Source organism: Chiloscyllium plagiosum, unplaced genomic scaffold (genome assembly GCF_037043375.1).
Source record: "Chiloscyllium plagiosum isolate Xiang-an unplaced genomic scaffold, Cpla_swu_hap1 HiC_scaffold_13, whole genome shotgun sequence".
NCBI lineage: Eukaryota > Metazoa > Chordata > Chondrichthyes > Orectolobiformes > Hemiscylliidae > Chiloscyllium > Chiloscyllium plagiosum.
Window position 1 is genome coordinate 87,500,965 of NW_028270151.1, and position 15,163 is coordinate 87,516,127.

A 15,163-nucleotide genomic window follows, 5' to 3' on the forward strand; every position below is an offset into this window, starting at 1 on the left:
AAGGAGCAGGAAAATCGACGTTTCGGAAAAGAGCCCTTCCTAATGAAGGGCTTGATTTTCCTGCTCCTCGGATGCTGCCTGACCTGCTGTGCTCTTCCAGCATCATTCTAATCTTGACTCTAATCTCCAGCTTCTGCAGTCCTAAACTTTAACTGTTTTCAGAAGTTGATGTGTGTGAATTGCAGCTCATTTGCAAAACCTTGGGAAAAGAATCTAACACTGGGAGCTTAACAGTTTTGTGTATCTAATCTGGAACCATAACAATCTGGGAACTTCACCAAGGGTATGGTTGTACCAATAGACAGAAAGTCGAGAATTCAAATGGGGCGTCACAAGGGTCTGCACTATGTCCATAAGTGTTCATAATTTATACAGTCCATTAAGATGTGGGGGCCAATTATAATATTTCTAATTTACTGATGACAAAGAAGTGGAATGGAATTTGCATGGAGTGTGCAAGGAGGTTTCAAGGGAACTTGGCCAGGCTAAGTGAATGGTCTAGAACATAGCAGATGGAACATAGTGTAGTTGAGTGTGAAGTGATTCACTTTGATAGACACAAAGGTTGGGAAGTGAGAGCATCCACAAGGTGGCTCAGTGGTTAGCACTGCTGCCTCACAGCACCAGGTTCGATTCCAGCCTCGGGCGACTGTGTATGTGTGGAGTTTGCCCATCCTCCCTGTGTCTGTTTTGGTTTCCTCCGGGTGCTCTGGTTTCCTCCCACAGTCTGAAGATGTGCAGGCCAGGTGAGTTGGTCATGCTAAATTGCCCATAGTGTTAGGTACATTAGTCAGAGGGAAATGGGTCTGGGTGAGTTACTTGTCGGAGGGTTAGTGTGGACTAGTTGGGCCGAAGGACCAGTTTCCACACTGTAGGGAATCTAATCTAATATAATCTAATCTAAAGAGAGTATCCTTACTCACGAGTCACTAAAAGCTAGCACGCAGCAGCAAGTGATTTGTCAATGTCGCATTTAAAGCAGATCCCAGTCCAGAAGTAAAGATGTCTTGCTGCAGTCGTGTAGATCCTTTGGGAGACCTCATCTGGAGTTTTGTGCATAATTTTGATCTCCTTACCGAGCAAATGATACATGTGCCATAGAGAGTTTGCTTGATTAATCCCTAGGATGGCAAACTATCTCCTGAGAGTCTGAGAAGACTTGCTCTGTATTCTCTAGGGTTTTGAAGGATGAGGGGTGCTCACAGTGAAATTGATAAGATTGATATCGATGGGATGTTTCCCTGGTTGAAGACTCCACCTGATGAAGGAGTGGTGTTCTGAAAGCCTGTGATTTTAAATAAACCTGTTGGACTATAACTTCTAACTTGGCAGACTCTAGAACCAGTTGACATAACTGAACAGTTCATTAACTTTGCCAACACATTGATGACTGTATCTGCGCCACCTCATGCTCCCACGAGGAGGTTGAACACTTCATCAACTTTACGAACACCTTCCACTCTGACCTCTAATTCACCTGGACCATCTCAGACATCTCCCTCCCCTTCCTGGACCTCTCCATCACAGTCTTTGGCAACCGACTAACCACAGACATATACTACAAGCCCACCGACTCCCACAGCTACCTAGACTACACCTCCTCCCACCTTACATCCTGTAAAAATGCCATCCCTTATTCCCAATTCCTCCGCTTCTGCTGCATCTGTTCCCACGATGACCAATTCCACCTGAGAAAGTCCCAGATGGCCTCTTTCTTCCACGATCGCAACTACCTTTCCCATGTGGTTGACTATGCCCTCCAGCACATCTCCTCCACCACCTTTGAACTCCACCCCTCCCAACGTAATAAGGACAGAACCTGCCCGCCCAGTCCTCATCTTCCACCCCACCAACCTCCGCATACATCGCATCATCCTCTGCCACATCAACCACCTCCAAACAGAGCCCACCACCAAAGATATACTTCCCTCCTCACCCCCAACAGCATTCCAAAGAGACCATTCCCTCCGTGACTCCCTCGTCAGGTCCACGCTCCCCCACCAACCCACACCCCACTCCTGGCTTCTTCCCCTGCCACCACAGGAAATGCAAAACCTGCGCGCACATTACTCCCTCACCTCCATCCAAGACCCAAGGGATCCTTCCTCACTCATACGAAATTTACCTATACCTCGACCAATGTCATCCACAGCATCCATTGCATCCGGTATGGTCTCCTCTACATTGGGAAGACAGGACGCCTTTTTGTGGATCATTTCAGAGAACATTTCTTGGACACCTGCATCCATCAACCACACCGCCCCATGGCTGAACACTTCAACTCCCTCTCCCACTCAGTCAAGGATATGCAGGTCCTGAGTCTCCTCCACTGCCAAACTGCTACCACCTGATTCCTGGAGGAGGAATGCCTCATCTTCCACCTTGGGAGCCTGCGTCTACATGGGATAATTGTGGATTTCAACAGCTTCCTCATTTCCCCTCCCCTCACATTATCCCAGTCCCAAGACTCCAACTCGGCACCAGCCTCTGAACTTGTCCATCACTCCCCCCTTTGACCTATCACCTTCTCCCTCACCTTCATCCACTTATATTTTCCCAGCAACCTTCCCCCCCTCCCCCCCCAACCCCACACCACTCCCATTTATCTCTCAGCCCTGACCCACAAGCCTCATTCCTGATGAAGGGCTTATGCCCAAAACATCGATTCTCCTGCTCCTCGGGTGCTGCCTGGCCTGCTGTGCTTTTCCAGCACCACACTCTCGACCCAGGTGATGTAACCTCAGGATCAGGGAAGGGCCCTTTAAATCTGGGTTAAGGAAGAATCTCTTTGTCCAAAGGGTGATGAATCTTAAGAATTCTGTACCCCAGGGGGGCTGTGAAGGCTCAACCATTGAGCAGGCTCAAGATAGATTTCCGGAAATTCATGATGTTAAGAGACAGTGTAGGAATGTAGCATTGTGAAGACAACCAGCTATAATCTACCCTTGGGGGGAGGCTGTACTGGATATACTGAGTGCCCTACTCCTGCTCTTGAACTCTGACACACCCTGGCCAAGGTGAATCCTCAAATGAAGAGCTTGTGTCTGGGATGCGTTACTATGACTGTGAAACTGAGTGTCACAAAAAACTCGCTTTAGTGTTTTGAGACAGTTCTGGTTCTGGGATGAAAGTGGCCTGGGATCACAGTACGTATACTATTATGGGTGGCACGGTGGCACAGTGGTTAGCACTGCTGCCTCACAGCGCCAGAGACCCGGGTTCAATTCCCGCCTCAGGCGACTGACTGTGTGGAGTTTGCACGTTCTCCCCGTGTCTGCGTGGGTTTCCTCCGGGTGCTCCGGTTTCCTCCCACAATCTAAAGATGTGCAGGTCAGGTGAATTGGCCATGCTAAATTGCTCGTAGTGTTAGGTAAGGGGTAAATGTAGGGGTATGGGTGGGTTGTGCTTCGGCGGGTCCTTGTGGACTTGTTGGGCCGAAGGGCCTGTTTCCACACTGTAAAGTAATCTAATCTAAAACCTGCACAATGACTAAAGCAAGTGCAGCCTCAGAGGCAGAGAGACGACTCAAGGAGACCTTCACACAAGAGCTGAGAAATCCTGTAGTGTCCACAGCAGCATTTGCCATCTGCAGATCGGCCTTGGCGGTTACATTGATAACCACTACCTTCCCCCACCCCCAGCTCGCCCAGGCTGTGAAAACATTCCCACCTCAGCAAGCACACAAAACGTACCTTCGGCATCAGATGAAGCCATGGTGTCTCTCGGTGTTAACAGTATCAAACACATTAACTTGTGGTTGAAGGACAAAGGTCAGCTTTTCTCGACCTACTCGGGCGTAAGCAGCCAAGATTGTCTCTCCAACACAGTTTGCCCCGCCGTTAGTTTGCACGGCTTCCTGTTTCACAGCAGACTGTGGGAGTGCAGCAGACTTTACCGGGGCCAACTCTCTCCAAGATCCAGCTGTAAACTTCACCCGAGCCTTTTGTCCACTTCGGCAGCATTCTCTAACCCTCTCCCCTCCACGTAGTCGAGCGTGCTTGCGGGTCTGTTCCTGCTGGGGTCTGTTCTTCTTCCTATTCAGTGCGTCATCTGATGCACTTCATTTCCTGCAATTCTGGCACCGTTTAACACGTCAGGAGCTGAAATATTCTCTGCTGTAGGTCTTTCCCCCAACCCTACCGTCAACAGCAGCCCGCACCCAGTTAAACCAGCTCCATTACTAGCCAGCGGGAACAACTCGAGTTGTCACTGTGAAAAGTTGGTTAAAAGCTCTCGGGTTGCAGCTCACTACCCCGAAGCTACAAAGTCGCTGGACGCTTTCCACATAGTGCAGCTGCAAACCCTGGTATGAAATGCATTGACTCAATTTTCTTCAGATCTCAGTGTGGTTTCACTGTTTCACCCAGTTCAGGCCACACTGGGCTGCGAGTCACAGTTTCCCCACACCCTTCAATATTTCGAGAATACAGTACCCCAGACTCATTTCATTACCTCAGACACTGACCCACCGAAGAAAGTAAAGTGAACAACAACTCCAGTCTCTGGGCGTATGGAAATGGATTAAAAAGCAAAAGCAAATCGCTGGGATAATTGGGTGAAAATAGTCACACTATAACTTGGCTGGACATTGCTTCACTTCCTGAGGTTTAGATTGTTGTAGATTCAGGCTCCAGTCCAGGCTTTTAAAAAAAATGTCAGAGTGTGTTGCTGGAAAATCGCAGCAGGTCAGGCAGCATCCGAGGAGCAGGAGAATCAACGTTTCAGGCATATTCCTGATGAAGGCCTTATGTCTAAAACGTCGATTCTCCTGCTCCTCGGATGCTGCCTGACCTGCTGTGATTTTCCAGCACCACACTCTTGGACTCTGATCTCCAGCATCTGCAGTCCTCACTTTCTCCTCCCTGTTTAAGAATTGGGCTCAGGAAAGCACTTCAGTGACTGTCTGGACTGTCACCTTTCACACAAAATGATAAATAAAGAGCAGCGTTGTGAGAAACAAAAGCTCACTCACTTTAATAATTTCAGTCCGAGAACAAAAATCTGAAACAGTGTTGTTTATTTGTACACTTGCAAGTGGATGCCATGTCTAATGCCAGGTAAGGCAATGACAAATGCACACCAAATCCAACAAACTCTCGAAATTTATAGAGTTTGACTCCCCATATTTTTTCCTTATTCCATTGTTTGCCCCCATCCTCCGCTTACGTCATTCATTTCCTTAAGACTGATCCCACAACTTCTGTTTATCCGGCCTTGTCAGTGACAAATGCCTATCTCTGGCCCCCCATAAGGTTGTTTGACGTCATCCCATCCTTTGCTTACCATTATCTACTCCCTCCATCTGCGCTGCCCCTCACAGCATCTTATCACTAAGCCCTTTTAATTGGGGTTTGTTCCTGTGTCTCTGTACAAGTGGGAGACAGATGTCTATAAAGGCCTCTTTTCACAGCATTTTATCTAGTGCCTGTATTTCTACCATTGTTCTGTAATCACGTCTCATGCTAAGTCCTTCCTCTATGTAGTTCCCATTTTTGCTAACTCAGCTCTTAGCTGAGAAAACGAACACAGACTAATGTGAATTCATTTACTCTGTATCAGAACTTATAATTTGCAGAAATAATATTAATTCACCTATATCCCACAATTTCCCCTTTTTCTTTTCATTACCATTTGTTATCTTCTGCATTTTTGTCTCTTTTTTTTTAAACATCATTCCCAAAATCCGCAAGCATCATTTCAGAGATTTCATCCATCTTGGTTTCACTCATCTCCTCATTATTTAGCCGATAAAGTTCCTCTGTCTGATTCCCTCTTAGGGGCATCTGTTTCATCAAGGCTGTTTCAATCAGTCTCTGGGTGAGCCCTTGTATACAGGATATGACACAACAGCCAAAGGCCACCAATACCCCGACTACTACTATCAGGGAAGTAAGGATAGAAACCACCACCCCCTTCCATTTTCCAAACCAGGATTCAAGCCATCCCGTGAGAGATGTGTTTACTCCTGAATTCTCAGCCAGTTCCTCTGCTAAAGTAGTCAATCCCCGTAAGGCCCGAGTAATTGAACCATCAGGCGCAGTATTATTAGGAATAAAGGTACAACAGCTTCCTCCTAACATCACACATACACCCCCTTTTTCTGCTAAAATCGTATCAAGGGCTATTCTGTTTTTCCATGCCATCCTACTTGTCGCATCAAGCTGTTCTGATATTCCATTAACCGCCTCTCTTGTATAATTTATAAATCGCTGTTGATTATATAAAATGTAATTTATCCAATCTACATTTTTATTAATTGTTACCCACCAAAAGAGAGCTGACTCAAAGCCTGCTGCAATCTGGTTACGAGCTTTGAATTCATCAGGTACCCCCCTAGGAACTCCTACCGAATCAAGATAAATCCTGTCATCAAAAGAAGTATCAACAGTAATCTCTTACCCCTTCCCGTTTTCCCTACGATCTTTTCCTTCTCAAATGCCAGGGTAAATGAAATTGCCAATTGTACAAGTGCACATATCCCTCTCCAATCCGGAGGGAGGGTGGGTCTCAATATTTTGCCTCCACAGTACCACCACAGATCCGCTCGGGGAACCTTTAGTGCTGAGTAGTTCCCTCCCTTCTCCGTTTAGGTAACATTCTTAATCTCTGTACATAATTTCAGCTCCCACAAATCTCTCGACCGACTTGTACATTGCCTGCGCACACACGACATGTGATTTCCAACTGCGGCGGAAAATGTGGGGGGAATTTTTACATCTTTCTTCTCCAAGGGAGGGAGCATCAGAGATAGGGAAGTACAATTCCTATCATTCCATGCAGTCTCATCCTGGTACAGGGCTATCATACATTTCATGCCCTTCCTGTCTTGCTTCCACCCGAGCGGAAAGGGAACCACCTGGGCCACTGGCCTACCGGAGGCACATGCACAGCAATTGCTCTTGTTCAGACTTTTTACAGTATACTTTACCCATTCAACCCAGGCATTTGCATCCCCGTACCCAGTTTCTATCTCGATGGTCTGTTTCAAGTCTTTTACCTCTGTAATTTTTACTACTTTAGGATCATCGGGAGGGGTGAAATGTTGTATCTCATTATTCAGTAATTCTACCCATTCTCCCTGTCCTACACTAATTCGAAAACAACAGCCCACGAACTCCTTCCCATTTGTTTTCATTTCAATCCCAAATGTTTCATTTAATTGTATCTCATAAGTGCCCCCCCCCGCAAAAAAACTGCTTCGTGCCATGTGGTTTTCCTTATCGTTCAGTATATTGGGTTACACTTCTTATCGAGACAATCGCGAGCTGGTCAGAAGGGGGCCCGGTGTACTGTGACGAGACCATTATACCAAGTACCATCCCCATAAGACTTAAGATGTATCTCTGAGCTGCGGTATTGTCTCTGATTAGCTACATTCCCACAATTTACTCAGCTGCATGCATCAGTGTCTATTACTTGTGAATTATCAGACTCAGGAACCGTTAATAATACATATGAAAATGATATTTGACAAAATCCCAATACCAAGAGGGCTAGCATCATAACTCTAAACATTCCCAGTATTCTAATCATCATGCTGAAGCACAAAAAGGCTTAATATACAATCTTACTGAAATAATCCCGCGCTCGCGTCGCCACTGTATAGTCGGTTACTCAAAGTCTCTTTAGTCTGAGTTTTAGCGGGTCTTGCGTTGATTCGGCTGTCCAGACTTCTTCCTCAACTGGAGGGTCCACAGGCCCTTTGATCCGAGTGTAATGAGTCCAGCCTTTTTCCTCCGTCCTTAGTGCCGTTTCGGTAGTCAAAAGAGCCTGGTACGGCCCTTCCCAGTCCGGCTGCAATTTAGTCTCTGTCCATGATTTTACTAAGACCCAATCTCCTGGCCGGATGGGGTGAACAGCGAATTCAAGTCTGTGCCAATAGACCCTGTTTTCTGAGGAAAGATAAAGAGGAGGACAAGCCCAGTATATACTTCTTTAAAAACAAATCTTTAGTTTTGGGAATTGGCAATTCTCCATTCGTTCCCAGATAAGGTAATCCAAATAAGATTTCATAGGGGGATAGTCCCAAATCTTTCTTCCGCCAAGGGACAAGCCCAAAAGGCATCCTTTAAATCTATCACACTAAACCATCTGTAATCATGAGGGATCTTACTTAATAATGTGTAGGGGTTTGGCACCACTGGGTGCCTGATCTGTACTATTCGATTCAATGTTCTCAAATCCTGCACCAATCAATAAGTTCCATCAGATTTCCGCACTGGTAGAAATCTGGGGTATTGTAAGGAGACATACATGGCTCCAACAGTCCATCTCTAATCAGTCCCTCAATTACTGGCTGCAGTCCTCGTTTACCTTCTATGGAAATAGGGTATTGTTGTTCACAGACAACGTCCCCTTTCCGTTTTAAATTTATTAAAAGGGGAGGGATCAGTAGTTTTCCACGATTCCCTTCTCTAGCCCATACAATAGGGTCTATCTGTCTCTCTGCATCCTCTGTCAACATAGCCAGTTGTACAACTAATTCCTTTTCCTGAATTCCAATCTCCAGTCCTAAAAGGATAATTAACTCTCTCCCCAGTAAGTTACTTCCTATATCAGGGATATACACCAGTTCCCCTGTGACCCTATCCTTAGGACCTTCTATCATCATAGGTTCAAATACTGGAACAGTAAATCCTTCCCCTTTTACCCCCGAAACAGTAATTGATCGTGTTGACATTCCTACCTTCTTTGTTTTAAAATTCAGCGATGACCGTGCTGCCTCCGTATCTACTAGGAAGACTGCCTCCTCCCTACAGGGTCCCACCTTCAAGTTTATCAAGGGCTCCTGGTGGGCCCCCGAGGGCAGGAACCCCTGACACCCCTATTCGTCAACAAAATTCATAAGCGGAATTGCCCTTTCTTCCCTTTGTAGATCAGGACACTCCTGCTTAAAATGCCCTATCTTTCCGCAATAATAGCATCCTGCCTGTGGAGACTTCCATCTCTGCCCCTGTCACCCAAACCCTCTATCAAATGTTCCCCCTTGTCCTCTCCCTCTCTCTCTCTGTCCTACATGCTGCCACCCGCCGCTCCGGTTGCTCACTATTGGTTCCATTCTCCCCTTAATTACCTCATCAACCATAGCTACCATCATTTTCGCCTTCTGTTTTTGTCTCATCCTCCCTCTTTACAAACACTTTCTGTGCCTCTCTCAACAATTCATCTAATGGTTTTTCACTCCACCCTTCTATCTTCTGTTTCTTTCTCTGTATGTCTGGCCATGCTTTTGTCACAAAATGTACTTTCAAAAGACCCTGTGCCACTGGGTCCTCAGGGTTCATTCCAGAATATTTCCGCATTGAGTCCCTTAATCTTTGCAAGCAAGCTGAGGGAGTCTCATCTTTCTCCTGTCTAACTTCAAAGGCTTCAGTCAAATTCTGTGACTTTGGAACTGCCTCTCTTATTCCTTTTAGAATCAGGTCTTTCAATTCCTTCATTTCTTCTCTATGCTCCGGGTTTTGGTTTTCCCACTGGGGGTCTCTGAGGGGAAACTTCACCTCTCCCTGTCCAGCATCCCCATCACCAATCGGGTGTTCCCTGTCCCATATTTTAATAGCAGCTCCCCGTATAAGTCCCCTTTCCTCCCCAGTAAATAGTATATTCAAAATAGACATTAACTCAGCCCAGGTATACAGACTGGGCCCCAGAAATTGATCAATGTGTTCAGACAACCCCACCGGATCCTCAACCAGGACCTTCATTTTATTTTTAAATGTTCTGACCTCCCCACTAGTGAGGGGGGCACTTACAAACCCAATCTCTTTGTCCCCTATGGGTACCTCCCGAAGGGGATAAGTCGTTACGTTCTTCCCCTTTTTCTTTCTTTAAAGAAATATTGCAATATTTCTAGCTCCCCATAACTTCAAACACCAGTTCATCAATTCATGCTTGACTAACCTTTAAAGCCTGTTCCAAACTTATAAATATATTTATATATTTACGTTCATTTCTTCAGTATTTAATAGTTAAAATGCAAAATGCATACAGTTCCCAATTTTGCAATTCACTGTAATTACCCAGTTTTAGTCCTTTAATTTAAATCCAAAATTAGTTTTCTTAAATAGTCCTGACCGATCATTGCTCAATTACAATACTATAGGTCGCAAAATAATCAGAGCTGCCTTAAAAGAATTTGTCTACTCAAGTTTTAAAAAAAAACTTCTAATGCATGAACAATGGCTGAATCCAAGGTCACAGATATTAACCATAGAATTTTGCTTTTACTACAATCCAATGTTGAACTGAAACTTCAACTGTCCTCCATAAATCGCTTTTATGTAAAGATAAAAGAGATTAGTTAGAAACTGATAGTAAGGCAGTCATGATCTGTAAAAAGAACAGGAGTTATCATTCTTTTTTTTCATAATCTCGATAGAATCCTTAACCTTAAAAGAAATCATGTTAAGTTTTCATAATAAAAATCAGATTCAAAACAGTCCTGGAACTCAAGCTCCAGGGAATAAAACACAAACATTCAATCACCAACAAACAAATGTTCACTCAAACCAAATCACAAAGGGTTAAACTTCCTACCAGCTGTATAGCTCTTTTCATTCTCTCTCTCTCTCACACATTGACATATAAATTCAGATATTTACAAACCCAGTCTTCGTTCGATCTGTACTTTGGCCAGAAGACAGTGGGACAAAGAATGGATTCCTTAGTCCATACAAAGCAACAATATTTAATCATCTTTCTCCCTTGTACAAGTATTATCTTGCCAATTCCACAACATCCTGCCCAAAGGACTTTCCGGAGGTATGTTGTAAGGGACCCCGCCTCCATTTCCATTGCCTTTTCCTTACTTTGTTTTCTCGGAGGCTTTTTCCTCACCCACAGCACAATCCATATTGAGTTCCTTTGTTAGACCCTTATTAACTACTAAAACTCAATCCCGGCCACCAAGGCAATACTTAAAAGTCAATTTTCTTACCTTGGGCTGTGCACAGAGTTGCCTGGCCCCTTTTTTCCGTATTGTCTATCAACCTCCTATCACTGTCTGATTCAGATGTCTCTCTTGTAGGATTCACACCAGTCACCCAAGGGAGCAGACCAAACCGGGATACGAGACCGCTCCTCAATGGGGAACGGGACGCATCTTCCCAGGGTCCAAGGCCAGCCACTCCCCCTGGCGATGGAAGAAAATCCCGGACAGCCCCCAATTGTGAGAAACAAAAGCTCACTCACTTTAATAATTTAAGTCCTAGACCAAAAATCTGTAACAGTGTCGTTTATTTGTACACTTGCAAGTGGATGCCATGTCTAATGCCAGGTAAGGCAATGACAAATGCACACCAAATCCAACAAACTCTCGAAATTTATACAGTTTGAATCCCCATATTTTTTCCTTATTCCATTGTTTGCCCCCATCCTCCGCTTACGTCATTCATTTCCTTAAGACTGATCCCTCAACTTCTGTTTATCCGGCCTTGTCCGTGACAAATGCCTATCTCTGGCCCCCCATAAGGTTGCTTGACGTCATCCAATCCTTTGCTTACCATTATCTACTCCCTCCATCTGCGCTGCCCCTCACAGCATCTTATCACTAAGTCCTTTTAATTGGGGTTTGTTCCTGTGTCTCTGTACAAGTGGGAGACAGATGTTTATAAAGGCCTCTTTTCACAGCATTTTATCTAGTGCCTGTATTTCTACCATTGTTCTGTAATCACGTCTCATGCTAAGTCCTTCCTCTATGTAGTTCCCATTTTTGCTAACTCAGCTCTTAGCTGAGAAAACAATCACAGACTAATGTGAATTCATTTACTCTGTATCAGAACTTATAATTTGCAGAAATAATATTAATTCACCTATATCCCACAAGCATTCTCTCAGATCCAGTGTCCATTCTCATTAAAACTGTTGACAAGTTCTGAAGAGGGTAGGAGAATAGTGTGATCTTATTGTTTGTCACAGATGCTCAACAACAAACTCTGCCACCTCCTTCGATCGTCAAGCCCAGCATTTCCCCTTCAACTCCTCGAGCTGTTCGCAGTTCAGACAGAAATAGACTTCCTGGCATAAACAGCTGCTGACAGGCCAAATGACTGCAAGCAGGTGGCAAGACCAATGAAGCTGCTGATGAACAGTAAAGATAATCTTTGGCAACATTCAGCCTGAAGTAAGGCTGAGTCCAGATTGAGTCATGGATTGAAGTCGGAGGATTCTAGATTTGAAATGAAATCCAGGAGCCCCCAGGGAATCTATGTGATGTAGATTTTCCTGCGTGAACCCAAACCCAAAATCCCAGCTCTCAGATCTATCCAAGATCTGACCCCCTTCTTGGCTCAAGGTCTCCATTCCAATCTTAAGCCGTTGAATTAACCCCCAGGATTAAACCCTTGCCCCTATCTGCCCTGATGCCCTGCCCTTACACACTGAGCCCTTCACACAGGTTCATGATTATCTCATCATGAGACTCTAATGTCCAATCTTGTTGACAAGCTCCTCTCTGTGCGGGATTTACAGCTGGTCCCATTGATCCAGCTCCCCACTCAAACCATCAGCCCAATCCCAACTCCTTTCCCATCATCAACTCCCTCCTGACCACCCACTCCAGTTAACCAACTCCTCATCAAACCACCTTCAATCAACATCCCCTTCCAACTACCATCCCTGCCACAGACCCTCTTTGCCCCTCCAAACCAAAGTCTAATTGCTGCTTCCTGTTATCCCACCCTCACAATCAAAGACTGCAAGACCCACGATTCACCTTCGCTCCTTACCACTCTCCTTTCACCAGAACCTGTCTCTCTGGTCCAACTCACACCTTCCACAGAATCAAGCCACTCTTGGCCACAAATTGACTGCTGTCCTTATCACATTCCCCACCCCACCATCCCCAACTCCTCCATCAAAATCTCAGCAATTATGTTTATAGAAGACGTGATGCCCTCTGTAGTGTTGGATGAGATGCCACCCATGCTCCATTGGCAGCCTCTCTCAGATCAGCTGGGGTTGCCTACCTGGCTAGGACATACCTGAAGAGGGAGTGAATGCCACACCACTGGCACATCCTCCACCCAGGCTTCCTCAGCTGCTCAACTGCAATGTTCCTTGCAGCCATCAGAACAGAGAGATGAGCAGGGAGGCTCTACCCTCCTCTGGGGCACTGAGGAGCGAGCTGCATGAGAGTGTATGAATGCGGAAAGCCAGTTGTTAGTTCATTAAGTTGATCCCTCTTCCTTATGTTTAGCCCTCAGTGACAGCCTCCCAGTCTTGAGTAGGATCCAGACTGGTTCATCATACTGATATCTACTGACTCCCGTCTAGCGAGGTAGGGGCACAAGGTAGCAGGTGTGAAACTAAGTATTTTGGTTAGGTTGGGGTGAATGAGAGAAATTGGAACCAACGGTGAGTGGGAAGGATTGGGGTTTGGCAAAGGGTGTTGGTAGGGTCTAGCTGGGGGAGGGTTGAGTTCCATTCTGCACTGGAGGGGTCCATGTTAATGAATGGTTGGAACCGATGGCATGGGGCAGGTCTGATCACAGTGGAAGAGGGAAGGTCATGGTGGGAATTGGGTCAGGTTGGATGGGGATGGTGGTGGGGTGGGGGGGGGGGGAGGGTGGTGAGGTGGTGAGGATGGAAGAGTTGGGGGATTGTGTCTGTAGATTGGGGTATGTTGAGTCCTGGGTCAAAGGCATAACATCCTGGAGGTGTCAGGTAAACTTCTGAGGGCATTACAGTTTGGGGCTGTGAGAGGTAGCTGTGAAGTCAATGTAACATTTACTCAGGAGAAGTTAAATACATGATCTAACACCTGAGTACAGTACTTGTTAATGTTAATGTTTAAGTCTCCCTTTGTCTACTATCACTTCATTGACACTTAGGAATTTTCCTTCTCTGAATTCATGTGCCAGTGAGTAGTATGGTGACATTGTGCTGAAACCATTGACATGCTCTGGAGTTGAGTTCAGATATTATTCTTGCAACAATCTCTTTCTCAACAAACAAAAATCTAACTGTGAATCTAACTTTACCTTTCACCTTTCTAAATTGGAGCCTGCAGTAGTCAGAGGGAATTTGAGGAACAAATATGTAGAGTTCTCAGATCCAGGTAAGAATAATAAGCTTGTAATGATAGATGATTTTAATTTTCCAAACATTGATTCAGATTATCATAATGTTAAAGATTTGGATGGTGAAGAATTTGTTAAATGTATTCAAAACATTTTCTTTATCAATATGTAGATGTCCCTACTGGAGAAGGTGCAAAAGTTGACCTTCCCTTGGGTAATAACGCAGGCCAATTGACTGAAGTGATAATAGGGAACCACTTTGGGTCCAGTGATCACAATTCCATTTGTTTTAAAATAGTTATAGAAAAGGATAAGCCTTCCATAAAAAGTTAATATTTTTAATTGGAGTAAGGCAAATTTTAATGGTACAAAACAAGTACTTTCAAAAGTTGATTGAAGTAGACTGTTGCCAGGTAAAGGGATGTGTGATAAGTGGAAGGCTTTCAAAAGCGTGATAATGAAAGTTTAGGGTCATTATGTTCCTGTTAGAGTGAAAGGTTAGGCTGGTAGGATTAGAGATCAATAGATGCATAAATATATGGAGGTTCGAGTCAAGAATAAAATGAGTCATATATTAGATACAGAAAACTGTGTTCAACTGCATCGCTTGAACAGTGTAAAGAGTGTAGGGGCATTCATAAGAGGTAAATCAGGAAGGCAAAGAGGGATATGAAACAGCCTTGGCAAATAAGGTTAAGGATAAGCCAAAGTACATTAAGAGCAAGACAGCAACTAGCTAGAGAGTAAGGTTCCTTAAAGGTCAAAGAGGCCACCTATGTGTTGAACTGCAGGACATGGGAGAGATACTAGATGAATATTTTACATCAGTTTTTACTGTGGTGAAAGAAATGGAGGCTAGAGAACTCAGAGATTTAAATCTTGATGTTTTGAAAACAGTTCACATTGCAAAACCATCAGCCCATAAGACATAGCAGCAGAAATTAGGCCATTCAGCCCATCAAATTTGCTCTGCCATTCAATCATGGCTGATAAGTTTCTCAACCCCATTCTCCCGCTTTCTCCCCGAAAGAGGAAGTACTGGAGGTCTTAGAAAATATAAAGGGACCTGATCTAGTGTATCCCAAGATGTTGTAGGAAGTTAAGGGAGGAAATTACAGGGCCACTTGTGTCATCTATAAATACGG

The 15,163-nt window shown here is 44.8% G+C and overlaps 1 protein-coding gene across 2 annotated transcripts in view; it reads right to left on the bottom strand.

Moving 5' to 3' along the window:
* Positions 1-10,682, bottom strand: part of LOC122555683 (lactosylceramide 4-alpha-galactosyltransferase-like) — a 50,888-nt gene extending 40,206 nt beyond the window's left edge. The window contains exon 1 of one of the 2 annotated variants that reach the window (XM_087993890.1): positions 10,606-10,682. Coding sequence is in view for 1 of the 2 variants with exons in the window: in XM_043701697.2 (XP_043557632.1) it covers positions 3,693-3,747 (55 nt within the window). In the remaining variant the exon portion in view is untranslated. Of the gene's footprint in view, positions 1-3,692; positions 4,518-10,605 lie in introns of those variants that run through there. The other variant, XM_043701697.2, reaches the window with a different exon arrangement.
* Positions 10,683-15,163: the final 4,481 nt, after the last annotated feature.